Source organism: Microtus oregoni, unplaced genomic scaffold, assembly GCF_018167655.1.
Source record: "Microtus oregoni isolate MIOR12 unplaced genomic scaffold, Mior012 000013F_ref0000133, whole genome shotgun sequence".
In the NCBI taxonomy this organism is placed as follows: Eukaryota; Metazoa; Chordata; class Mammalia; order Rodentia; family Cricetidae; genus Microtus; species Microtus oregoni.
In genome coordinates this window covers 1,751,066-1,778,900 of record NW_024543072.1, presented here as the reverse complement: position 1 = coordinate 1,778,900, position 27,835 = coordinate 1,751,066, and the positions used below count along the sequence as shown (strand labels likewise).

The window sequence follows — 27,835 nt, the reverse complement described above, 5'->3', positions numbered from 1 at the left end:
AAGTATTCCCATGGTATCTATTACAATCTATGACAAACAGCCTTTGTTCCATTAAAGCCAGACAAGTAAACTATTATAGAAATGAACTTATGAAACAACAGATCATTCTTGAAAATGGAAATCCGAGAAATTATAAGCTTCTGTTTCAACATTTTCTTTGCCAGGGAAAGAGAAAGATGATTTGAAATCGAATTGCAGCAATAGAAACAGTCCTCTGGTCCTCATTGCTGTGTCATTATTTTCTCAACAACCCATTTTTAGTCATTAGGCAAAGAGAAACACTGAATAAGACCTCTGATTTCTCAGGTAATTTTTTTGACAATGCATCGTGAGAGAAGGCACCGAGTTAGCAAAGTGATGGAATGCATATTGGTGTTTAGTAAGATCTCGGTCTTGGTGTTCTCTGTTTCTTCTCTTTCCTTTTCTCCTTCTTTAATACCCCTTATTTATTCTTTCATCTTTTCTTTAGGATATGCTAAATGAGTTTAAAGTAGGAGCCACATGCAGTAGCAAGTGTTTAGTCTGCGGAGCCTCTCTGTAATTGAACATAAAAGAATGCTTTACAGTTGTGGGTACCACCACTGTCCACAGAAGCTCTCGTGGGAACTTTGCTGACCCTTCCACCTTTGGAACTCAAAATTTCCACAAATATCTGTCTTCCTCAACTGGAGGGCCATTTCCCACTCGTCATTATCTAGCTCCAAACTGAATTACCAAAAGTCCAGCGTTCCTGCCAGCGCTATTTTGAATAAGATGGGGAATTGAAGGTCAAAGGGAAACAAGCTGTTTCTGGCCTGTCCGTCTTGTCCCTACACTGTCTCTTTATTACCCCCAGTAACCTACCCGGAGTAATAAGTATGTCAGAAACAGACAATAAAATCTTGGGAAATGTCCCAATTTCCATGAGAATCATTTAGTAGAGAGTGGACAGAGCTTGGGAAAACAATGCTATTGTAAAAATACAAACTAAAGCAACATCTCAAGAGGAGAGATGTCACAGCATGGCTGCAGTGTGCTGGGCAGCCCCCTGAGGTCTTAGAAAAAGCAGCATCAATGAAGACAATATTACCTCATTCTCCATGCTTTCGGGATTGCGCATGTGACGAGGTAGAGACTGTCTGAAAGAAGCTTACCTAATTGTAAAGCACACATACCTACTGTGCCTATTCCATCTCCTTGTTCAATGCCTGCCTATCATCCCACAGAGACCATGTCAGACAGCCTTGTTTCGCTGAAGTCTGACATATAGATCAGTACAGAATGAATGTATGGATTCTGTGTACACAATGCTATGGTAGGGGCAGCACTCGTAATAACAGGCATGTTTATCAAATATTTACTCTGCACCAAAAAGCTGCTGTCGGCGCCTCATGGATAGTTTAGCATCCTCATCATGGGGCTCCATCACCATTTTGTTACGTGAAGTGAGTTGTGTTCTTTAGTAACATGGGAAGGGACGCTGCCGGATGGTGGAAGGTAGAATAGAAGACACAGCCATGGGCTGTGACTCCACTTCCTTTTTCCCTCTCTGTGGATAGGCTCAAGGGGTAGCAGAGTTTGGAGGAAGGAATGACATCAGAAGGATTCTAAACTGGTAGAGGATTTGTGGGGAATGCTTGCGAGCTGTCAAGGAGGTGCTTGGTGTGCAAGAAATTGTGGTGGATAGCGGGAAACAAGACTGGTAACAAGAGACATAGACAGCCAGAAACTGATGTTTTGAGTTTGGGATAGACCAAGCAGGGCGTGTGGGGGGGGGGGTGGCGTGGAAAGGGGAGGGTAAGGCTAGTGAGTCAGATGTCACGGTAGTTCAGTTCTTCAGAACTGGTAAATTGAAATGTGGAGGAGGGAAGATGCATTGAAAGAATTTTCTGGAAAACGGAGCAACACACGTAGACAATCAGCTGTTGGAATGAGGAAGAGAGTCCATAAGGATCAGGGGGTACAGGTTATGAGAATGAGGTGGTTGTACTTACAGCTGAGATGGGTCATTGGGAATGCGTGGAAGGATGGGTAATGATGGCGCTACTCTCAGCCATGAAGATCACGGGTCTTTGCTTTTCTCACTTATGTGCCAAAGATGTTGAATGTTACAACTGTAAAATCTTACTATGGCTAGACGGTTAGCTGGAGTCTTACCTCCTGTTTCCTTTATTCCATCCTGCCCTTCCCTGCTCTCTGTTTGGATTAGAGCAAAGAAGTCAAATCTCATTCAAGCTTACCCAGCAAAGTGACTCTCACCATGTGTTTCCCTTTATTGCCCATGGCTTTTTGTTCCGGGTCTATATTATGTGTGTTCCTTTCTTAGCACAGGACTTTCTGTAATCGCATGAGAAATTATAAACCCTGGGGCTTATGGTGTGCTGTGGTCAGTGTGCCAGGCACTGAGAGAAATGCCTCACACGCAGTAGCTCATCTCTCCACCACAAAAGATACTTAGGTAAGTACCATTGCTCTTGTTGGCAATGAGAAATCAAGTAAATAGGGTTCAGAAAGTACCCAAAGCCTGGTGGGTGGGCTGAGAAGTCTGAGGTGGCCATGCCTGACCTTGGTCACTAGGCTATCCCATTTTTTCCTTTAAGGAAAAGGAACTTTTGAGGAGTTCGAGCTTTCTGGAAAGTGATTCAGTGTTCCACTTGGCTTCTCTCAAGGAACAACCCGTTCAACATGTAGACGGTTGCTTCCAGTCCTGTAATCTGAGATGGGGTTTGCATCAATTACAGGCAGACATCTCTTTTCTGCCAAGTGCAGGGCAGAGATTAAACAGGGGTTGGAGTATTATTTGTGAGCGTGAAACAGACTGGAGATCTGGAAAGTATCTTATGATGTCATGGAGATGGATCCAGGTGTTCACATGACACAGTTATCCAAAGCAACTGGCTGCTACTCTTGCCTTGATGGCTTTTCTTGGTAATGGAAACTTCTCCACATTTATTGTTGACTATTTCCATGGTTTCCCCACAGTTATGGTTCATAAATTCTCCCAAAAGCCTTCTGTTTGAATTTGAGCGATCTCTCTCTCCTTCGCGAGAGCATTATAAAATTATACTTATAAAATTCTGACATTTGAATCATTTTAGATGGACACTGTTATTTTTAAGGGTCTTGTTTGAAGCTCCAGAGGCTCTGGCGGTCTGTCCAGGGTCTGCTGCTTGGGTGGAGGTGTCATCTTAAGTTGAACTTCAAGCTCTGCAGCTCTGGGTTCAGAATCACTACAGACATCGTTCTCTCCATCCTCCCACCTCTGCTCCCCACCTCCGCAGTCCCCCATTTGTCCTGGTCTGGGTGACAATGGGCAGACACATGCAGCTATGGTGGGATGGGACAGACTAGTTCTAGAGGCTTAAATGGCAGTGTTGTGACCTTTTGTCCAGAGGAGTTTTCTCTCTCTCTCTCTCTCTCTCTCTCTCTCTCTCTCTCTCTCTCCTCTTCTTTTTTTTCTCTCTCCTCTATTTTTTGTTTCCTTCTGTGTCCCAAACACTGGCTTCAACACTATGGGGAAGAAGCTATGTAGTGTTTTCTCAATGATTTATGGAGAAGAGATATGGAAATAGCATACAGTTCTCCATCATCATTGATTTTTAAGCTCAGGGTTACAAGTCCCCAAGTCAAAGGAATATTGGGAGTGAGAACTCGTACTGAGCGCACAGATGTTAAATAAGTAGAGATGCTGATGGCGAAGATGATGGTGACAGTGGTCACAATGGCAGTAATAGCAATAGCTGGCATGCGCAGCATACTAGTTATGTACCAGGGACTGGGCCAACCTGCACTGTCATTATCTCTCACGTACTCACAGGAACGTCTTATACATCTCCTAATTCATCCTCATTTTACTGATCAAGTTGTTGAGCCCCAGGGTTACACGGCTTGTGTAAAGTCACTCAGATAGTAAGTGACTATTGGAAAATAAGGCGATCTATTCAAGACCAATTCTAGGTTGTTTTTGGTAAGGAACCAACTATATTAATTGTTAGTTGTGGGTGGTTGTTTCTCAATAACCTTGCAAGCAAGACCACTGTAGCTACAACGAAACCAAACTGAACACGTACTTTTTGAGCAAACACTTAACGAGCTGATGAAAAGTGTTTATATAATTTATTCCACAATATCAATAAAGTTCCAGTTGTTTGTGTTCCTCTTGCGCCTTGTATGAAAGATTCACTAGCCCACAACAGGGTCGGAGAGTTGAGATTCTGATGCCCTTGTGGTTGATACTAGACAAAGGAAAATATCAGCGTCAATGATGGGATCTGGGGCTAAGCAGGGGTCAAGCCACAGGCGCCATCCCTAGGAGTGAAGGGTGAGGTGCATCTTTACAGACTCAGTTTACCTTGTACGAGGTAAACACAACAGGCTTACCAGTCCACACGAACCTCACTCCTGTGACCAGAGAGAGACCATTATTTGTAGCAAACATTCTGTGTACAGTGATTTTGATCAGATCAGAGGGAACCGTTATAGATGGCCCCACAGGAGCTGAACTTTCTAAAGAGCTTGCTGATCACCACTGAGAAGTGAATCTCTGACTGGAGCAAGTACCCCGTGACTCTATACCCACCTCACACTGTTGCAATCGGAAGCAGGCAAGAGTGTAATGAGCTAACACGAAGGCACCAAGCAAAGATACTGCTCATCAGTCTGTTAAAGAAGCAAGAGAGGAGAAGAAGAAACTGCATATGGCCCTGTTTTTTAATGGGCACTCTGATCTTGTGAAAAAGCTTATTTAAACAAGTGTCATATTGACTACCTACATGTGTGTATGTGTGTGTTTGTGTATATACATTTGCGCAGATGACAACCTTGGCTGTCATCCCTTGGAGTTTTATTTATTTTATTTTCTGAGATAGGCTCGCTCTCTGGTCTGTAACCCGCAAAGTAGGCTAGGCCGACTGACTGTCCAGTGAGGACCTAAGGACCTACTTGTCTCCCACTGTCCAGAAATGGGATTATAAATATATGTCACAGTTCCTACATTTTTTAAAACCTCGTTTCTGGATTCTTCATGCTTGCAAGCTGAGTACTTTATCCACTGGGCCCCTCCCCAGCACTTTGTTGCCTTGGCCTGTGAGGGCATCCGAGTGACAGTAGTCTGGGCACAGCGGAGGTAAGAGCTTGCACACAAAGCGGCAGTGATTGTTATTAAGTCTGACAGGAAATGGTTGACCATAGCAAGAGCTTGGAGGATGTATGAGATAAATGTGTTTTCTATAAATATACCATATGTGACAGCTGGCATTGTCAATTCCATGTTTCCAACCATCTTATAGTTCAGAGTGTCATATAATGTAGCCAGCCACACGAGCCTTGGGAAACAGCTGTCACTGATGCAGCCACATCTCAGTTCCTTAACAATGACAGCATGGATATCTCTTGCCGTCGTTCTCCACCTTTCTCCCACTTCTGTCACTGAGGGCTGTTTTATGCAGACTAATCCTAGGTCATTTACCTAAGGTACCAAATAGAAATGACATAAATCAGGTAAGAAGATGGGCATGTATTTTAATGTACCACTCTGTATTAGATGGCTAAAGCAAGTGCAATGGGTGGTTTCTTTTTAGCCAGGTGGAAGTAGTAGATGCCAGAGTGAGGGAGTCTTTCCCTATTCCAGTGGCCCGGCCCTGCCTTCGCCCAAACTTTGAGTGTTGATCATGACTAAAGCAGTATGTTCTGAAGAACTCTGGGAGGGGTCGGGGGGTAAGTGAAGATGGTAGATAACAAATATGATGTGTGTGTGTCTGTGTACACATTTCTGTAGGTATTTATCGCTTTTTTAGGAAGGAAGAAACATACAGTTTTCCACTTTTGTGGAAAGGATCCAGATCCAAGGTTCTTTAACCCACAGCCATTGTGACGCATGCCTCTTTGTGACCAGCAGGGGGCATCTGCAACATAGATTTGGGTTGCATTGAGTTTAACCATCCAATAATAGATCAAGGCTTTTGGAAACCTGGGTTGAAAATGCTGCTCTACACATCCCAAGCTTCCAGCAGAGTGTCTTTCTTCATGGATGTACTTGAAATGCGTCTGGAGTCTAGGATTAAACCTGTGTGTGACTGCCAGATGCGTTACAAGCACAGGGCCCCTAAAGGCCCCTCTGTGTCTTCAACATAGTCAGATGTAGCCTTGCATTATTTTCAGCTTTCTCGTCTCCTTAAAATATATCCTATGTGAGCGATGTGGATAACTGGATCTGTGCCCCACTTAAGCCCTGCCTGCCTGTTTTCTTCTCCCTCTCCACTTTCTTGTTCTTATTTTTAGGACTGGAAAGCTACGCAGGCCCTTGCCCATGCTAGGCAAGCACTCACCACCCTTCCTCCCAAGCCTCACACCTCTCTATCGCCAGCGACTTTATAGGGAGAAACCGAACTCAGTCATTTTGTGGTCCTTGCAGCCGTCTGGTGGCTTTATGTCTCCCCAGTGAACCTAATTAGTCGACTGTGATTTGAAGCAGTCATATTCAGAAGATCGCAGGGAGTTGGGGGGGGGGCATAGCTGAAGATGGTTGCTAACAAACATGGGGGTGCGTCTGTGCATTTCCATGGGTGTTTATTGCTTTTTGTAGGAAGCAAGAAGGCACATAGACTTTTCCCCTTATATCTCATCAATGTTTTCAGTGATAGAGAAAACATCTACAATATAGTTTGTACGGTGTACAATTGTGCCCTTTGGAGCTGTTCCAAACATCACCAGGGCCAGAAACGCCATCTTAATCCTTGAAACATCCAGAATCCGAGCTTCTCTATAGGTTCTCAGTCACATTGTCTCCAGTGCAGTTCTATTTCTAAAGAGGCTGAGTGGCTTCTGTTTGTAGGGAGACCTGGTGCTGGCCTTGCCTCTGAAGGTTAGAACTTGGGATTCCAACCCCCTGGCCAGCGTCCCCACACGGGAGCGACTATTCAGACCGTTGGTTGCAGCTTGAAGTCACTGACGTGACTCATCTCTAGAACTATCTTCCTCCGAGCCTGCAATTAAACTCTCAGCTGGGCGTTTCCAATTGATTTTATTTCAGAACAAGTTTTTGTTTTTGTTTTTCCCACTTGTAACACAAAAGGATAACAAGAGGAGGGGGGAGGTAGACCAGAGAAGATATAAATCATTCCTTGTTAATCAGCATTAATGTAATTTAACCTGGGAAAAATGCCTAGTGTGCAGTCAAAGAAAGCGAGAGATTGTGGCTGGCGAGGTAAACAAATTAGAAAGTTTTCCTCTCCAGATAGAGATGCTTATGAAACCAAATTGATGTCAGATGCATTCAAGTTTATCATTAAAGTGGAGGGGGAGCTAATTCGGCAAGGTTGAGCTAATTTGGTTTTCCTGTGGATTTGTGCTATTCCCACACTTGTCTGAGACTCCTGACGGGAAGGAAGGCAATCGAGGTGAAGCCGTTTTCCAGGAACTCTCAAGCAGTGTAGCAACTCTGTGTTCTTTCTGTTTGTTTTGTTGTTCTAAGATGCTCAGTATTCAGAGTGGGTATGACTCTATCATTTGTCAACTTTAAACGATTACCGCTTGGTGAGCATAAATGCAATAATAATCATGCTTTTCTGTGTTGCTGCAAATGAATAATTAGGTCAGGTGACTTCCCGCTAACTTCCCAGTGTCCTCTCCATCAGCCTGTATTTTAAGGCAGGAATGAAGTGCTTCCCAAACAGTATTTTCCAAAGAACACTGCACACACACACACATACACACACACACACACACACACACACACACACACACACCTGCATTCCCGAGGCAAACAAGAGGAAAAGAGTACCTGGTATTCAAGTATAGTTACCAGCTCTGAGAAGGGAAAACACACACAAGCATATACGTGTGTGTTTATATAGTGAGTATTGTACATCTCAGGGTGGCTGTGTAGCCAAGGGCAAGCCTAAACTACTCATCTACCTGCCTTTGCCTCCTAAGTGGTGGGGTTATAGACCTTTGCCACCACACGCAGTTTAACTGGCTCTGCAGGTCAAACCCAGGGCTTCTCCCATGGGAGGTGAACATCCAGCCAACTGCGATTCATCCCCAGCCTCAAAACGTGATTTTTTTTTTTTTTTAAAAAATAGCTAATGTAAACAGCCCTTCTCTAGATCACTCCACACACACACAAAGCCAAACCCACTGAACAAATGATATAGAGAAGACATTCCTGGGGTTTGGGGGACGCCTTTGAATTGCCTTTTCTCCACCTTTAACTCTTTCTTACACTCATGCCAAGTGTGCCACAGGCTAGGTGCAGCATGGTGTCCCTTGTCACCCTTCCATTGGGAAGAAGGAGACATGACAGCCTCGTTTAATTCAGCAGTCTGATCTCGATGTCACATTTCACGAGCCAGCGGTTCATTCAGGGCCTTCTCTCTGCCGTGAAGGCCAGTCAGGTGAATGTCCCCCAGTTTGTGAGGAACACAGCAGGTCTCGCTCATTTGGGTGATGACTGGCCATTCTCCAACTCTACCTCTGCTTCCCTTGAGAAGTCCCCTGGACTCTCCCTAAAGGGGACTGACTGGGACTTCCTCTGCAGGGCCTGTTTCCTTCTGGAAAGCCCAATGTAAGATCTCAATGGGCTGTAGGCACCTGGACAGCAAAGACCACAAGGTCTATGGGTGTTCGTGTGTTTATTATGTGCTACCTAATACATCAAACATAGTTTGTAAATTAGTAAGACATGTATGCATGAATGAATGAATGAGTGAGTGAATGAATGCATATATTAAAAATGCCCAACTGCTTTGTTCTAACTACCCTCTAATGCATGACTATTACTCATGCATAGGAGATTATAAACCAGTATCTTTCTACCTTATAAAAGAAAATGGCTTAGATAAAGCAAATGAGAAAAGGTCAAAGACATAAAAGGGGGGGGGGAGGAAGAATAGGAAGCCCCCAAACATGAGCACTGACCACTAGTGTTTATGTAAGTGTTGGTGGGTGTGATGTGTCGAGGTCGGCATTTGCTATTATCTCTCCTTATGTGCAAAGGAAGAGGTATATGGAGGCCAAGAGGTGGGGACTCTTTATCAGATAATGCAGAGAGAAGATAAACCTTATATCTCTGGCCATAATGCTACATATTGACCAGCAGAGGGCAGCTCCAAGGGCTACCTACATTTCCCAAACAACTCCCAATAATAATTTTATTCCAATTAATGTAATATAGATAGTCGTACTTCCTGAGTTAGAATACTCGAGGAAGCTTTCGTGATTTAAAAAATAGCCTACGTAATTTTTCGACCCCTCTATTTGGTGCTTTAGGTAGGAAACAGGTTAAATCTGTGGAAACAGCGATGATGCAGCTGAAGCTAACTTTGCAAATGCAGAAATGTGTCCAAACGCTGTGCCTAGTGACTCACACACGCTAGCACCTTTAATCATCACAAAAGTCTGAGAACTTACCATTCCAGCAGTACCGATTTCCAAGCCAGAAAAACTTAACATCAGATAATTTAAGTAACTTGTAGAGCCTGGGATCAAGGGAGAGGTATCTTATCCAATGTGTTATATAAGACCCACCTATCAGAATACTTTCGATCACAATGCTTTGTTCTGCTGAGCTCTACTTGATGTTACAGAGTGCTAGAGCTAGCTTTGCTCACCGAGAAGCTTCTAGAGAAAGAATGGAAGCAAAGAGAGATATAAATAGATATCACAGAGTTAACTATTTCTAAGTCAGTTACAGCATCATATTTTGATCTCAAAGAAAGTTCAATGTAGTAATTGGAGATCTGTGGGATTTGTAGGTTACAAGACCAGGCTTTTTAAACTTTGGCTTTAATATATGCATAGTTATTCATCTTGGCCATGTGTTTCACCTCTTTGTCATCTCTGTGCATAAATTAAGAATGTTTGCACTATCAAAATCCTGCCTGGCTACAGTGTGACCCCATCATAGCTCTTTAAGGCTTTGCTGATGTTTGATACTGACTTGGAGACAAATATTAACAGATCAGTAAGAAACAAAATCAGGATAATTTTAGTTCACCGTGACAAATACTATTGAATATTTGCCAGGTTGCCAAGCAACAGTACCAGGCACAAAGATTAAAAGGCACTTAAGACTCAACTCCCACCTTTAAAGGGTTCTTCTATACAGCTTGGAAAACAGGCACGGATCAATAACCATAATGCAGTACAATGACCCAATAAACCCGATCTTAAAAGTGCATGTGGGATGCCACAGTGACAAAGGAAGGGCAGTCTGGGGTGTCCTGGGAACTCGTATCCAAGATTAGCATTTTAGGGCTGGCGAGATGTCTTGGCTGGTAAACATGCTTTTAAGAGAGGCCAATAACCCGAGTTTCATCCCTAGGAAACACACAAGCCTGAAGCTGTGGATCACACCTACAACCCTGGCACTCCTACAATGAGATGGGAGGTGGGAATGGGAGAGTTACCTTGGGTCTCCCAGAGCATCGGTTGGGGGACTCAGAGGAGCAGAAATAGAAGACTTTGACTAAACAAAAATTGTCTTCTGGACTCCACAGATGTGTCTTGGCAAATGTGAACACACACACACACACACACACACACACACACACACACTATAGGTACATATATGTAGATAGATGATAGATAGATAGATAGATAGATAGATGTATATACAGTTTTCCATGGACTGTTTAAAGTATAAAATAAAGGTGATTTTCTTCAAAAATTGGTTTTAAAACTAGGTGAAAATCTTCACATCCTGTCCTATGATGGAAGACCATCTGGAATTCTGACCATATCTGCTCACTAAAATGCTGAAGTTAAAGGACTATTGAATCTGTGGCCCATCTGCTGGAGATTCTTCTCCTCTATGAAGGCTGCTGTGAGGAGGGTACTACAGCAGCTATAATAGGACAGTGAGCAAGGATTTTTAGAACAGTTCAGCCAAACGTAGTTTAGTTCTAGGATTGGAAATGGCTTACGAAGGCATCTAGCATTGCTTTGTCATTTCATAGAAAGGGAACAGCGATCTGTCAGTAAAAATAAAATCAAACTTGCCCCAGTTGATGGCCAAGCTAGACAGTTCAGTTAGTAATTAGATATTTGAGAATTCTGGAGACAGACTGATCAGGCTTCACCACATATTGACTGGGTTGCATTGAGATATTTAAACTTCCTCTCATTCAGTTTTTTTTTTCTGTGAAATGGGAATAAGACTGGATTACCAATCATATGGAAATTAGAAAATATGAAGACAACATTAGAATGGGATAAGATAATACAAATTAGTCGGTGTCTTCTAAACACTATTATTGGAACTTGGGCATCCTATTTTCTACCCTGATATTCTTTTTGTCGCAACAGGAGTGAAAGGAGCAAATGAGGTTCTTTCCATTTTTCTTCCTCTGATGCAGAAAGAAATCACTGTTTTAGATTTGTGTGCTCGTGTGTCATTCTTGTTCCCTGACATCTTTCCTTTCAGGGCCAAGGAGATCAAGATCAAGTTGGGAATTCTCCTCCAGAAGCCAGACTCTGCTGTTGACCTTGTCATTCCATATAATGAGAAGCCGGAGAAGCCAGCCAAGACCCACAAGTGAGTCATGAATATGGATTCCGCATATTTTCCTCCAGACGATGGCTGTTTTTCCGTGTACAGCACCATCATTCATCTGTAGCACTACCCTTTCAATTGCTCACTGAAGATCATTTGAGTCCTCAGAGAGTCAGTTCATAAATATTTTATTTTTTAACTCCTCCGTGTATAGACCATAACATTAAATATTTGCAGAATGAAAAGAAGTAGAACCTTGCCTCATCTTTGAAAAGATGAACTGTACTTTATGAAGTGGCAACAGCCCCTCAGCTATTGACTGTAAGGGCAAAGCATCTGATAATTTATTGGCTGGGGTCAAGTAACCCTGATCCAATTAGTTATGAGCCCGTCACACTCACCAAAAAGTAATAGCCAAGCCTTTTCCTTGGAAGGGAAATGGAGCAAGATCACACTAAGGAAAAAGCAGACAATTTAGGACTCAGCAGTCTCTTCTTGAACATACAAGGTTCCCTTCCAGGTCCAGTAGAAGAGAAGAGCCACAGCTTCAGGGCAGGATGAAGATTTGCCTAGCTGTTCCCACACCAAGCATTGTTTTCCCAACTTATAAAAAACATAACTCCCGACAGAGATTTTACAGTCCTCTGTGTCTCAACTTCAGCTTTGTATATCTTCCCCACCCGTGCCCTTCCATCAGTGTAGGCATGGCAGGAAAGCTTGATTCTACACCCATGACTCCACCTACTTTAACTCAGTAACGCCATCCACACCATCACATGGTCCACCATCTTCCATTAGCTCGCTAGACGCTTACTGTTCAGACAGATGCTCTCAATCTTCCCTTTATAGCAGAGGTACCCATAGAAATGAAGAAGAAAGGAAGCCAGAAAGTTAAAAGGATGCCAACTCCTTCGTCATGCCACCTAAAAGCTTCAAGATCACAGACGTGTGGGGAAAGTACAGGAGTTCTTTTTAACTTCCATTTCTCTTTCTTAATTTAATATTTGTATAAATTGGCCAACCCATTCTTTGTCCAAATGACCTTCAACTTAATAATAGTTGACTGTCTGGAAGATGCAGAACTGGGTTATTCTGCTTTAAAGTCATTTTCCATCATCCTAAGTGGATATTTCCATTTTCCTCCTTTTATTACTTCAAAGTGTTCCCAAACCGGAAGTGAGGCATAATTGGATTTTCTACATTTAAAAAGGAGAAACTAATTGAATGTGAAGCCCGAGGCCGCAGGCTGCCTGTCCTAGTAACAGCAGAACCACACTGCATAGCCAGCGGGTCAAAAAGTCTATTTTGAGGCAAACAATGTGGTAATTATTGATCTGTTGGGATTAACATCTCAAATGTAGCTCTCTATTTCCTGCTTTGATCTCTTCTCTAGAACGCCACACAGACACCCGAACCACTTGGCTCTTAGGGAGTCAAGAGAGCCACTGTTGGAGAAACCCAGGCCTGAAATTCATTGTCTTATTTGCTCTTCTTGTCTTCTATCCCCTCTCTTCTTCCAAAAATATTGTTTGTCTTTGAGAAAAAGAACAACCCCTCTCATCCCCAGGGGCTGCTGTGTGTGACTGCCGCCTTCCACCGTGAACTGAACGAGTGCCCCTTGCAAGCACGCATGCTCTGCTCTGCCTCTTTACATAGGGTGGGTTTCTGGGCTTTTAGCCTTCAGGGAATGGCCTTGCTCTTCCTGAGCTCAGCCAAACTCATATCTTCACTTACACATTTCTCTGTATTTTTTTAAATCTGATTTATTTTCTGAGGAGAAAATAAATCTCTTGATTGAACATATGTATTTTTAGCTTCTCTCATCTTCTTTGGGCAATTACTTTGAGTAAGTACTTTCTATTTTGTAATATATTTTAACTTTTCATCTGACTAAAAAAAATGAGACCCTGGAAAACAACAGAAAACAAGCTATCCATAGTCTTATGCCAAATCCCAGCTTCTATTATTACTTCAGGATTCAAAATCTGGTCCTGGGTCTTCTTCCATTAGGAGATAACAAGTATTATTTCATGCTGGAAAAAATTCTCTCCCTCATCCTTTTGGCTCTTACACCTTTCTCTCTCTTTGCTTTCATTGGATGATATTTGCAGACTTTCATCTGCTCTGTCAGCCCTACTTCCTTGATGAAGGTGTTGTTCCTAAGGCTGGGTGTCTGACTCAACACAGACTTGACCTGTTTTGTCTTAGCTCCCTCCTTATCAGAACTCTCTTCCTTAACTCCTGGCCCTGTCTTCCCCTCTCCCTCCCCTCCTTTGCCCACTCTCTGTCTTTCCAAAGGCTCAGAATGAATGATAACCAAAATTTGTAAGCTACATACATTGAGTTTGTAATAGCATTATGGTTTGTAATATGCTGAATTACAAGATGTCAGGGGCAGACACTCTTTCAAGCAGGTTTTTATACTCTAAACGTCCTTCTTTGAGGTTTTTAAACTCTAAATGTTCTTCTTTGACATCTGTTATCAATTTTTAACTGAAAGTATTGATATTATTGTGTTTACCACTTTAAAGCCCCAGAATGACCTCCACAAATAGCTAGTCCAAACCCTGGCTGGTGACGAACAGTCACAGCATGGTATCTTGTGTGTTCCTGCACCAGGTTAACTGTAGAGTGAGCCTTGACAGGGAATATGTGCAACTTTACGGATACAAAGAAAAGGCCTTTCAAAAGTATGTAACATATTCATGGTGCCAAAAGGCCATGGGGGTAAGGACACAAGAAATGCTCATGGACTTGAGCCTGCGTGTGTTCTCTAGGACAGTAAGGAAGAAAAAAGGGGGCGCTCACAAATGACACCAATGAACTCGAGGTTTGTTTTCTTTGTCAAAAGCAAGAACCCAGGAAAACAGGATCAAGCATAATCAAGTATATATACACCAGACACTGTATAGATCACCAACTAAATCAAAACAAAAAGGAAACCAAAACTATAAAATCCAGCCATTGGTGCCACCAAGTTAAATTCTTCCCCAAGACTAGTATTGACCTATGTTGCCAACAGGTGTAGCTCATGGCTCTGTTCATTCAAATCTAAATAGTGAGTCATCTGTGGTTTTCAACAAAGCTGCCTCTGGGTAAACGGAGCCAGACTTTGGTTACCTATCAATTTGGCCCCTGTTTATTGAAAGAAGTCCTTCACAGTATATTTTGCTCATGACCCATCAGGTCTAAATAAACATGGATTGAGTCTTTATCCAATGGCCAACAGATGGGAACTCTAGATGAGCTACTTGCCTTGTTTTGATGTCCATATGCAGGTTCCAAATTGAACATATTTTCTTCGTCTTTGCAGCCAACCTCACTTATTCCTTCAGACTGCTTCTGTGGGAATAAGAAGAATGGGAACGTTCTCTAGGAATGATACCCGACCTTTGCAGGGGTTGTGTGTCCTATTAGTATATGAACTATTTAGCAAGTGGAAAGCAGTTAGGAGGGGAAAAAGCTGTCGTTTCCAAACCGATGTGGTCACTTCCTGAATCAGATGGTATTTGCACTGGACATTATAAAACACATAGTCAACCACTCCTATGAATGTTTATCTTGTTTTTCATCTGAGCCAGCTTCCTCCCTGTCACTCACACCCACACAGGGAGAGCTCTGTGCTCACGCTCCGTGGTCAGCAATGACCTTGCCAATCTGGATGCTCATTGGTCATTTGGATCTGCATCTCTCTTGTTTCCAAAGAAGTCACGCTTAATGAGTGCTGGCAAATTCTGAGAATCAGGACAGGATGAACCTGTTACCTCCTTGACTGGTAATCAGAACGCTGGGCTACATGCCGTGGGGGGATCTGTCCTACTCAACTATGTCCTTAAATCAATTTGGTCTAATTTCACCCCCAAGCAGGCTCAGCACATGTCCCTTTCAGGAATTTAATCTTGGTCGTGATGTGCTGCTGATATTGACCATTACTTGGCTTTATAATGAGACCGTTTGGGACAAATTGCATCTGGTAACATGTGTAAGTCAGGGCACCTGCTTGTGGCATTGCTTCTTCCTGTGTGCCTTTATGCTAACCAAAGAACAAGGGCAGGACAAGCTATTTCATTTTATGAGACTGTTTATAAAATCAGGAGGCTCAGGGAGTGACCCAGGCCTACCCTTTGCTTTGAGTTAGTTCCTATTGTCCCATTGTATAACAGTCTCTTGATTCTGAGAACATCTGGACTTGATGGTTGTCTGCTATATGTAAAGTACTAAAGTACACATTGTAAACATGTTCATGCAAAATAATATATATTATTTCTATATATAATATAGGTTACAAAAAAGTATAAACACACACATACACAATACACATACACGTGTGAATTGTCTCAGTTACTAAACAATCTAAGACCTTGGGGATAAAAACACGTCTTCAACTTTGTCTCAAAAGTTGCCAGTCTGCTTTAATTGGATGATAAAGACCAAATGTAGTCATTCAAGGGTTCAAACTCGGTGAACACAGGAAGATAAAGTCAGCTCTTTCCCCTCAGACAACAGCAGCTCACCTTTGTGCATTCTGATGAAAGAAGAGACTTGGTGGTTAACAAAGTACAGCTGTGGGCTTTCTGTGGATGCAGATGTTCAGGTAACATATAACACCAAGTTATATCTTGGTGACTAAACCTTTTGAGTCAGTGTCTCTAGCATTTAAGCTTGACACTCTGACTTAGGAGATACTAATGCTTTTCTTTTGGAAAAAAAAAAAATCTTCCAAAAGTGTCTCTCTATGTTAATTGGAAGGAGAATAATAAATAAATATAGATTTTATTTTTCAACCATACTTCTAATATGGGACAAAATCAAGCTGACTGTCTTCTATTAGTCTTAGTGAGATGACTTTGGCATTGGGATGTAGAATCAGATACCACATCTATTAAGTCAGTAGTGAAACTTAAGATTAGTTTACCCTCTGTGACGGTATGGTTGGATTTCATTAACACATCTGAAATAAAGATTGTCTTTGGACTTACTCCTATGGAATATATAAGACTGTTAGACATGACCGCAGAACAAATAGACTCCAAAAAAGACCTGTCTGGTCAGATTGTTCAAAAGGCAATAAAAATGCACTGTAGATACCAGATAGCCAACAGCTCATCAGACCCAACTGCAGAAAATAATCCTACTACCCAATCCTGACTGTTGTGTCATTTCCATCTGAGAAACGAGGATCGAGTCATTGTCATGCATGTGGTTAACTTCCTTCTTACGCGGTCACCCTTCTCTGTCCTTATCATTGATTTAGGCCCTCGCTGGACGAGGCCCTGCAGTGGCGCCATTCCCTGGACAAGCTTCTCCAGAACAACTGTAAGTTCACGTGGTTCTCACGAGGGTCAGAATGGGGACAGACACCGAGCGCCTTCTTTCTGCTCATGTCCTTTTCCAAGTTGTGGTCTGAACACAGAAAGGGCATCCTGAGGCTGGAGTTGTCCAGATGGCCAGTAGGGAAAGTGTTGCGGGAATTTTAATGGGTCTTACTAATAAAAACCCAGAGTCAGATACTGGGGTAAATGCTGCAAGATCAGAGAAACACAGCAGCTAGCCACCAGAGAGACTTTTCACCTCTACTGAATCCTCAGACTGAAGGGGGGCAAGATCCTGTGCTCACGAATTCTCAGAATGAGTGCTCTGAGCTCCTGTCTCCTCCCGCCTTATTATATTCCTTTCGCCACCCAGCCATATCACTCCTGTCTCCACCTCCCTAGTGCTGGGATTAAAAGCATGTATGCTCCCAAGTGCTAACACCAAAGGTGTGAGCTCTGTTTCTCTTTTAGACTGATTCAATCTTGTGTAGCCTAGGATGGCCTTGAACTCACAGAGATCCACCTGCCTTTGTCTCCTGAGTGTTGGTATTAAAGGTGTGTGCCACCTCTGCCTGGCTTCTATGGCTAAGTCGTAGTTTAGCTCTGTACTCTGATCTTTAGTCAAGCCTTATTTGCTAAATCACAAACAAAATATCACTACAGGAGTCTGAGACAAGTGCATTGCTATGAATTTAAGGCTAGCTTGGGACACATGGTGAGTTCTGCCCATCTGGACTACAGAATAAGACATTAAACAACAACAACAACACACACACACACCACACACACACACACATTAAAACTGAGGGGTAGGGGTAACATTTTTGCTGATTCATGAGGAACATTTGGAAATTTTTGTGTTAATATGGGCCATTGCCTCTTAGGGTTGATAGAGTTACCCAAGCTTTCATTAAATCAAAATTTTCTGTGGTAGAAATAAACTCAAGCAGGCTGCTAGTCAATCTTTTCTTGTTAGCAAGAACCTACTTACTCAAATTTGTTTTTCAATTATTTTATGCATTAGTAATACATGCACACACATCTGTGTGTGTTTGTTGGGGGGAGGCCAGAGGGCAGCTTCCAGGAGTTGGCGCTCTCTCTTGTTACTGAGGGTTCGGGAATGGAACTAGCTCATCAGGTCTGCCAGCCCATGCTCTCACCAGCTGAGCCTTATCACTGGCCCTAAAAATGATTTTTAATCATTTGGGGTCTTTGACGTTTTTCTTAAAATATACCACATTCTTAAAGTTTCTCCTTCAGTTCTAAGAGAGAAGCCATCTGTTTCCATTTGTTAGGTCTATAGGGCACATAACAAGCATGTTGATCTTTAAGAAAACAAAAATAGATTGCACGGGGGAGCTTATATAACTCCCCCTAGCACCGTTGGGGATACGGATTCTCCCACTTGAACATTTTTAAGAGCAAACAGGGATAAAGTCAGTCTGTGGTAACACAGTTTTTATTTGGGTCCTCTTTTCCCAAGGGTTGTAAAAGGTCAGAGTATTTCCTCAGACACCCCTGTGGGCTGGACTGTCCCTCAAGGCACAAAGCAGCCGGCCCAGGCTCATCCTTCAGCTTCCATCTTCACGCCTGCCTTGGCTTCCTCCTCTCTGCTTTCCAGTTTTCTTCCTTCTATGTCCTGGTCCACCTTTCTCATCATCTCACTGATGGACAGCCATGATTTCCACTTGTGACAATGATAATAATGAAAGTGATATGAAAGATACTGTTATTCATGTAGCATGTATGCCTTGTTCATGTGTGTGTATAGTTGTTATTGTCTGTCCATCACTTCTCCATTATATTTCTCTCCCTCTCCCTCTCTTTCTTTCTATAAATACTATACATACACACACTAAGAAATTTGCATATATTGGTCTATTTAGTGATCGAAGTCATCTTGAGACTTAAGTACAACAACCATTTCTCTTTTCAGAAAAAGCATCCATTATTCCGAGAGCTAGGTAGCTTGCCTCTGATGTTCAATACGGTAGCAGTAACAAAATTGGGGTATTTACTTTTCTTTAAAGTTCATGTTCTTTGGTCCGGTGGGTTGGAGGGATCTGCTGATTTCATAGTTCACTGAGATCCACTATTAAAAATTGGGTGCATATATTTGAGGAGGGAGGTAGGAAAGGGGAAGCGAAGATTCAGAACTCAAATAATTAACAGCCTCATGGAAAAGATGGCTGAACAGCAGGTATTTCCAATTGGTGGGGGTGGGTGGGCCGGGGAGAAAGTGATGTCTCCCCTCCATTGGCAAAAATCCTCAAGGGTGAATAGGTGACGGGGGGGGGGGGGGGGGGGGGAGAGGGGGGGGCGGGGGTAGGTGACGTCATGGATGAGGCAACATTTGGGTTGGGCTTGTAATGGTGACAAGTAGTAGTGTTGAATTTGGTGCAAATGACGATGAAGAAAGCCAGTGTGTACTGAACTTATGAAATTATGCTTGCCACCATATAAAAGCCACACGTGAGCTATTCAGTCCTGTACCACAGTCCTGTCATCCAGCTTTAATTATTGTTTGCATTTGACATACAAAGCAATAGAGGCTCCGTGAGGCTAAATATCCTTTCATAATAAAGGTGTCAAGATTCACCACTAAGCAATCTAGCATCTGAAGTCTGAGTTTTGAACCAATGAATCATGCCATTTTTTTATATAAATTACCAATGCTATTTCAGTGTCTTCCCCTAATTCATCTCTGCTGAAGTATTTGTACTAATCTCATTTTCAAATTTTATAACAATCTGACTTAGAGTCTTGGGTTTGTTTAATGCTCCTATTACCCTCAAAGGGGTTTTACAGGTGGTTCCCCCTCTTATATAAGGCTGTTTCTTTGATTCTCCTAATGTCAAAAATTGCTATCATTCATTAGGGCCAGCTCTGAATTATAATGTATTGGTGCCATATGATGTATGGGTACCACACCCGCAGAATGCTTATGGTCAATCATCAGATGGATACCCAGGCATCCCACTACTCAGAGTCCTGGATAGTGGCATGCCTGGGTATGCTGAGAGGTAATTTGAGGCTCTGTGCTGGCTCATACAGGCCCCAGAGTGCTTTCTTGGGGTTGTGTGCTAGAGTTCTGTGCTGGGAAGCCCCCAGGTAAAAGAAGTGGGGTAAGAAAGATACATGTACCTTGTAAAACAGAGCTGTTTGGCCTGGAATCAGAAAAATTCTGACTCAAAAAAGATGTCCAGGGGTGACAGGAATTCATCAGAGAAAGCGTCTGAGGAAAAGACCAATAGAAAACCAGAGTGCAGAAAGCTGATGAGGAGTGACTGCAGACAAGTCTGCTAAGAGAATCCCTAGATACCAGAAAGCTAGATAGGGGACGGGGTCGCTTTAAGTGGCCCCCAGCCCAATGGGGCATAAAGCTATTTCATGTGTTTGGGTTTAAAGCACACACATTGACAAAAAGCCTTACTATTGTATTGTGGAATTCACCAGCGCTATGAAGTCAGTATTCAGGGCACAGGTCTCCGTGATGGGAAGCTGGTTCACCAGTTCTCTTCCTGCTGTGAACCAAATGCTAAGATCACTGTTAGTTTTGGTTTAGATAGTTTTATGTATGATGTGCAAATGCACATGTACACATGCCCATCCTAAATCTAAAAATAAGTTTAGATTTATTTTTCTTTATTATTCATCTCCACTACCTTGTTAAGTCCTCTTCATGAGCTCTCTGCATCTACCCCTTGGGAGGTTAGTACTGAAGGGTGGGAAGGAAACAGGAAAGCGCAGAGCCCATGATTATCACATGTACACAGTTAGCACATACAGTCCTTTACAAACTCACAGTTGCTCTGTTACATAGCTTCTACACACTGACATAAACCCAACTGGTGGTCACAGGAACGACCTGTATGTGACAGCTTCACCTGGCCCTGTCATCCAGATGTTAATCTGTACATTCCTATTTCACCTTCCTTCCTTCTGAACTGAACTTAGGCTCCTTCTGGGATTCTGTTGCTATGCTCCAATGGCTTCTGTTGTACAGATGATCAACAAGTCTTCATTGTTTTTTCTTTCTACTTTCCGTGGAATCTCTAAAGTCTGCTAGGGAACCAGGCTTGTTTGATTTATCAGAGTGATGTATTTGCACTCACTCAAAAGTCACCTGCAAAAAGAGGAAACGGGATAATAGTTTCTGGCAGTCATTCATTATAAATATTACTTACTTTGACAAACCAAGTTTTAAATATGTTTTTGGGGGCTAGAAATATAGATTTGTGGTAGAGTGCTTGCGTAGTATGCACGAGGCTCTTCATTCAGCTTCCACTACTAACAATAAAGGTTTTCCTCGGAGTTGATGTGTGCCCTGAATGTCATCAGTATTGACGGCAAAACCTCAGTGTCATGGACATTTGCCACCTGAATGCATTCGCTTGTGTAAAAGACTGTGAGGCAAAGGCCTCTGTCCAGTGTCAGAGTGGATGACAAGCAGCGATCTTCTCTGCTGCCTCTGCATCTCTGTCCCAGCCTGCCTGCATGTGGATGAAGGGGTAAAGGCAGATAAACTAAAAGTCAGCACATGGGACAGCATGATGGAGCCTTCCCATGTCATCCCTAGCATCTTTGTTCCACCTTATGTTTTTCTCTCAGTTCAAGTTCAGGTGAGAATAGGAAACTCCTAATGGAAGGTTCCTGTTCCAAGAAACAGAATCACACATCTTTTGAGAAGTAGTTTAGAATAACAGACAAATGCGCGCGGCTACAGAATCAGAACCTGGTTTTAAGTTCCAACCCTCTTCTTTCTTGCTGGACATTCTGGAGCAGTCGCTTGACTTCTGTGAGCTCATTTATAAAACAGGACACTTATAGCGCCTGCTCTTTGTGTGTATAATAAAAATTAAATGAGTTTCCATTTGTAAGATTTTTTTTTACATCAATGACAGAATGTACTGGAAGTAAAATTGGGGTTTTTAGCTAGATATAGTTTGTCAAATCAATTAATGAAATCTCCCTACTGACTTTTCACTTCCTAGATGGACTTGCCAGCTTCAAAGGTTTCCTGAGATCTGAGTTCAGTGAGGAAAACCTTGAGTTCTGGGTTGCCTGTGAGGATTACAAGAAGATAAAATCCCCAGTCAAAATGGCGGAGAAGGCAAAGCAAATTTATGAGGAATTCATCCAGACAGAGGCCCCTAAAGAGGTTGGTACTGGTGGGTAGGTGGCTGAGTGAATCCATTTAAGAGCCAGATCAACACATTCCCAGGCAAAACTTCATGAGCTGCTGGCACAGCATTTGAGCTGAAGGCTACCTGTGCTTGTGCCCAGGATGTAGCTACTGAATACAAGGGCAGTGTGATAGCGTCAAGCACGTCTGACCTGAATGCTGTACAGACCACTGTGCAGCAATGGCTCTTCAGTACCATACAACCAACCTTAAGGACGAAAGAACCCAATGTAAGATTTGGGATAAAATGTGGGGTCTATTTTCTTCCATTTGGGATGTAAGACTGACTACAGCTGTTTTGTAATGTTATGAGAATTAAACAAACAATAGATGTAGAAAAAAGCACATGAATGTTCCAACTAATCGATGCAGTGAGTCCCCTGTTTCTAGCCTTTGACATTCGTCCTTTATTGAGGCAGCAGGATTTACTGTCCATGGGAACCATGGGAACCAAAATAAAACAAGGTAACAGTGCAAAAGGTATTTAAAGCCAGTATACCACTAATTGACTGATGAAGACCAGATATGCTCAGGTTTCAAGGAAGCTTTGGGGAAGTCTGTCTATTCTTATCTTTGCTATCGACGAAACCAAACCAAAAAGCTTGTTGAAAAATCCAAGATGGCCACAGCGAGACCTGTCCATCTGGTCAGGTCCTGTTGTCCATGGTTCTCTTGAATCCAATGTAGACACTGAATTGTCATCAAGGTCTCAAGTCCAGCACATGGGTGACTGAGAGATGATTTGTAAAGGGAAAGATTCCTGTCATCTCTCTTCTTATGCATATGTAACAAATCTTAAAGAGACAACATGAAATATTTATTCCTGTGGCTGTGTAGCATCCTTAGCTGGTCCTTTCAAGAGACAGATGTGGGTGTGGAGGTGTTAGTCAGTTGGTAAAGCCCTTGGTTAGTGTGTGTGCAGCAGGTCCCGGATTCAATCCCCCAGGACAAACTAACCACTCTGTAGACAAAGTGCTGCTTCTTCGCTGTGCTTGTTATCTGGTCAGAACTGCTGCCTCCTGGTTTGTTTCCAGGGAAGACTCGTTCTAAAGTAAGGCTCCCTGGTCACCAGTTCTTCACTGTCATCAGAAGGCAGGATACCTAATGGGTAGAAAGTCTGTGAAATCAAGTATTAGTTCACTTGCATTCAAATCTGTTTGATAAAAGCACTTAACAGAGCCAGGCCGTAGTAGGCACACCTTTAATCCCAGCACCAGGGAGGCAGAGACAGGCGGATCTCTGTGAGTTCAAGGCCAGCCTCGTCTACAGGAGTGAGTTCTAGGACAGCTAGGGCTGTTTTACAGAGAAACCCTGTCTTGAAAAACCAAAAAAAAAAAAGACCAAAAAGCCTCTTACCAGAGATATGATCTTGAGCCGCTTAACTTGTAGATATATTCTTAGGTTATTGAAGGATGAAATAGCATATGCATAGATTGGCTACAGGTGGAGGCCACCTGGTAAATGTCTAATGCCAGTTGCCTCTGAATCCGAGTCATGTGATCGCTGCAGCATCAGCTTCCTCACCCCACTGCTTCTGAAACAGCAGTGGTCTTTCTCCCTTTGCATGACATCCCTTCTGTCCTTGTCTTGCTGGTGAGAATCCTGCTGCTCTGGCCCCTCATCCAATCCTGAAGCCTACGCTGACTCAGTGACCCTGTTTTCTGGCCCACAGGTGAACATCGATCATTTCACTAAAGACATCACCATGAAGAACCTGGTGGAACCGTCCCCGAGCAGTTTTGACCTAGCCCAGAAAAGAATCTACGCCCTGATGGAGAAGGATTCGCTGCCCCGTTTTGTGCGCTCCAAGTTTTATAAGGAGCTAATCAAGTAGTCAGCTGGTCAATTGTCAGATTACCAGGCTTCAAAAATCACCCTGTGAGTTGACGTCTATCCTCTGTAGTAACACAGCATCTCCCAAGCACCTGCACATTTTCCCATAGCAGCTTTGCTCCAAGATACCCCAAAAAAGGCAACCCCTAGACTGTTGCCAATTCTTTGGCTCATGTTGGTTCAGATGTGGATCTGTGGTCTACTAAAGGCCTTTGCTTCCATCTCTTCCTTCTGACTGCTTTGTAATGAAGGTCTGTCCACCAAGTTTCTGTCAGCCCGAGTCACAGAAAAATATACTGCTTACCATAAAGCCGTCTGTGAAAAGAATAGGTGTTAGATTGCTCTTTGAACCAGGCTGAAAAGAAAATGGTCCCCTTTCAAGCGCATTTGACTGGTCTTGTTTATTGTTTTAATTCTCATCCTCTAACGATTTCTGACTTCAGTCAGTAAAAAGCAGGAAGCTGTTTAAAGGGCAGCCACCATTCGATTTTTAAGCAAGTACCTTGTTTCCCACACCGGCCTCTCGTTCCTAGCGTTCCTTTATACATTCTAAAGAGGAGCTACGATGCATAGAGTAGGCTTTGCAAAGCCAGTCTGAGCCCAATCCATTTCAGTTCAGCCCTTACACTTCCAAACCACGAGGAAAAAAGTCAACCTTCGCCTCTCCCAGTTAGAAATGCTAGTACCCAAGAATCTGATTGGACTGTTTGGAAAAAAACTTTTCTGACTTTAAATATTTTCTTCATATTAATTGAAATAGCAAAATGTCTAAAACTGCCCAAAGAGGTAACTCAGTGTTTCACACTCACCCAGGTGGCTCCTGTTTTGGGGACCTCAACTGACTATTCTTACAAGCTGTGTGAGTGGCCACGCTTGTCCAAGGAGGATGAGGTGTGGGAGTGGGGGTGAGACGCCTCAAGGGCGGTGCCTTGGGGCTAAGAAAGAATTCAGGAAGGCATGCTTCTGCAGCCAACAGCAGCATCATATATCCATATATCTGCCGTATCTCTATATAATTTCAAATTTAAAGCAATATATACACATGTGTATCTTCTAACATCTAAGGCAATAAATGGGCGGTAAGTATTCTGTCTCCAAAGGAGAGGCCAAATATATTACGATTGGCCTGGAAACTTTCTGAAGGAGAAAAAAAAAAACCTCTCTGTTAACAGCAGTTTCCATGGCAACGAGAAGAAAATACATTCTTTTAAATATGAGAAATCAGAAAAAGTAGGATGACCTCTGGAGGAAAAGAATGCATAACACTTATTTAGCATCCCCCCGCCTCCTCCCTCCTCCCTGCCTCCCCCTCACCCCAGTTTCCCTTGAGCAAATTGCCTGAGAAAGTAGGAAACTTAGTGTGTGAGCCCCGGAGTGCTTGTGTCTCATGCTTCTGAGCACAGCCACAGCCGAAAGTGGGTCTGGGATGTAGGAAAGTGTCGGGACTAAATTGTGGTCAGTGCACAGAAGGATTCGCTTCTCGTTCTTGAAGGAAGCCTACGGTTAGCCTCAGACCTGACCCATAATCTGGGCTTCTGTCTGAGCTTGATATTGTTCTGGATTGAGATTGATATTTAAATCAAATCGGCAAAAAGAAGCCATCCTTCCGAGAGTAACTGAGGAGGCTGTGTCTTATGTTTGTCTGTTAGAACAGGGCTGTTTGTGTAAACAGACTCACATGTGTACACACACACACACACACACACACTTTCTTCTATATAGATGATACCTTTTGAAAGGCAGAACCAAATGGATGGAAGTATTTTTCTCTTTTCTCATACTCCAAGCACCACCACCCTTAACTGTATAAATTGAACTTTAAGCAGGTTTTCATTTCAAATGCATTAGGTGAACTTCATCAAAAAAAAGTTTTTATTTTAATTCCATTTATGGACTTCACTGGACTGTGTTCTCTGTGTAAAATCCTTTTCAACAAGAAGAGTTTGACTATTTCCTGAAGAGCAGTAGATCTCCCTTAGCAAACCAATTAATAAACTAGTAAGCACTCCTTTCTAGGAATTTGCCAAACGATGCCATTATACAAGTGGTGGTTTAAGAATTACGTAGGTGGCTAGTTCATTTGTAAGTGACTTTCACTCCCGAAACTGAGTACCCTACCAGGCATTTCCTTCACTTCCTGGGAACTTAGCAAATTTGGAACACAGGGACACATGGAGAAGGAGAATAAAGCAGAAAGAGGGACTAGCAAAGAAGTAAGCACCAGTTGGTCCTGTAAAATCAGCCCACTGGCTGGGAAACACAGAGGGACAGCCCAGTGTGAAAGATGACCAAAGTGCATCTTGCTGTCTTCCTGTGGGTTTGCAGAGAGGTTTTTCGGGGCTCACAATGAGGCAGGACAAGGACGTTCATCTTAAGATCCTACAGGAAATTGATTAGAGACAAGAACAACTATGGAGGGTGCATTCCCATGGAACTTGTGGGTGCCAGAGAGCAGGGAGTGGAGAGGTCAGTCTGGAGCATCCAAGCACCCAAGCCTCAGAGCTAGGGAACTCTAGGCAGGTTTGGGATATAAAGTCTTGGAGTGTAGGCTCCCAAGCATTGAGTCTCTCTATTCTACCCGCATTCTAGCATCCATTTAACGTTCTCTTAGTACAAAGCCCATGGTGAACGGTTTAAAAGCTACTTCTCGTGTTAAAGACACTTCTAAGTAAGTCCAGTGGCTAAGGAGAGGAATTGATAGCCAAAGAAGAGCTTTTAGTAGCCCCAGAAAACCATCTTGGAATGGAAAAGGTTGACTTTCCCCACTGAGGAAATATCCAGGAAACTAAATGAAAGCTTATGAGAGTGGGTGATTAATACAGCACACATTCAGAATCTTTGGAGTTTTAACCTTGTTTAATTGCTTAATGATAACCATACTCATCAAGTAGAGAAGCTATGTAGCCATCTGACTCATATCCAGTTTAACATGTTTAGTACCTATTCCCTTGTCTGACATACATGCCTTTTCCCTCTTCGCTCACTTCCCCTTCTCCCCTCCCTTTCTGAAATGCTGTGTCTCACTGTTCTTCTGTAATAATAAACATGTTAAGAGCACTTCAGTTCCTACTTAGGTAGAGGCACAGGTGAAAGCATAGACAAAAGAAAGGACAGCGCTGAGGAATACGCCCCAGGAGCAAAGAATTTGGATAATGTATGGCAAATTTTCTGTCCTGAAGTTGTCAGAATATAAGGAAACTTGGTTTTGTTTTGTTTTTTAATTCTACAACGTGGGAAGTCTTTTTTTTTTTTTTTTAGGGTAAAATGGAACAGAAATGAGAGGTTTATCAAGTCCTGTGCCAGCACTTTTCTCAGAAGTTTTAAATTCTGGACCAATTACGTTTGTTTTCTGATTATTGTATCCAATACTTTGAGTAATATGTAACTCACTCTTACTGATAATAAAATAAATATTAACCTGTAACAGAAATCACATATCATATCAAATATATATCTATGTAATGGTCTCACATATTCTCTTGGTGTTCGAGCATTCTTTCAAGAAGTAATTTTTTCCTAGGAAAGAATCATTTCTTCCCCACACTGCGTCCCACAGGTGAAGCCTTGATCCATGGAAGGGACCTCACCAGGAGTCAATCCCAAAAGAGGCTGCTAAACAAAACTCAGAAAATAAAATGAAATATACAAAGTGTCAAACCTTCTAGTGACCCCTTCTTCTTAGGTAGGGGTAGCAATCACCGGTTGCCCCAGCTGTGGTCACTGTTAGAAGCGGGTAGAGGATGTGGGATGTGGGAGGGTAGTATAGTTTGGGCCCTGTATTAGTCAATGCACATAGCAATCCTTTTCTTTCCACAAACCCCAGAGCCACTAACTTCAAGTCCCGTGATTTTGGATTTGATACTAAGATAGTTTAGACGCGGTGTTAAGGTCACATCTAGTGGAATTGGAACTGGATAGAAGGGCAGAGCTTATGTAAAAAATGAAAGATTAAATGAGAGGAAATCAATAAAGCTAGATTTACCAAGAAGAAGCAAAGATGAGAATGTGGGAAAGAGAAAGAGGAAGAGGGACCTA

At 42.7% G+C, this 27,835-nt stretch overlaps 1 protein-coding gene across 1 annotated transcript in view; it reads left to right on the top strand.

Annotated features, from left to right (window-relative positions):
* LOC121455246 (regulator of G-protein signaling 5) overlaps window positions 1–27,272 on the top strand; it is a 37,755-nt gene extending 10,483 nt beyond the window's left edge. The window contains exons 2-5 of the mRNA XM_041662876.1: window positions 11,402–11,512; window positions 16,725–16,786; window positions 21,777–21,943; window positions 23,640–27,272. Coding sequence (XP_041518810.1) covers window positions 11,402–11,512; window positions 16,725–16,786; window positions 21,777–21,943; window positions 23,640–23,801 — 502 coding nt within the window. The 3' untranslated portion in view covers window positions 23,802–27,272. The remainder of the gene's footprint in view (window positions 1–11,401; window positions 11,513–16,724; window positions 16,787–21,776; window positions 21,944–23,639) is intronic.
* Window positions 27,273–27,835: the final 563 nt, after the last annotated feature.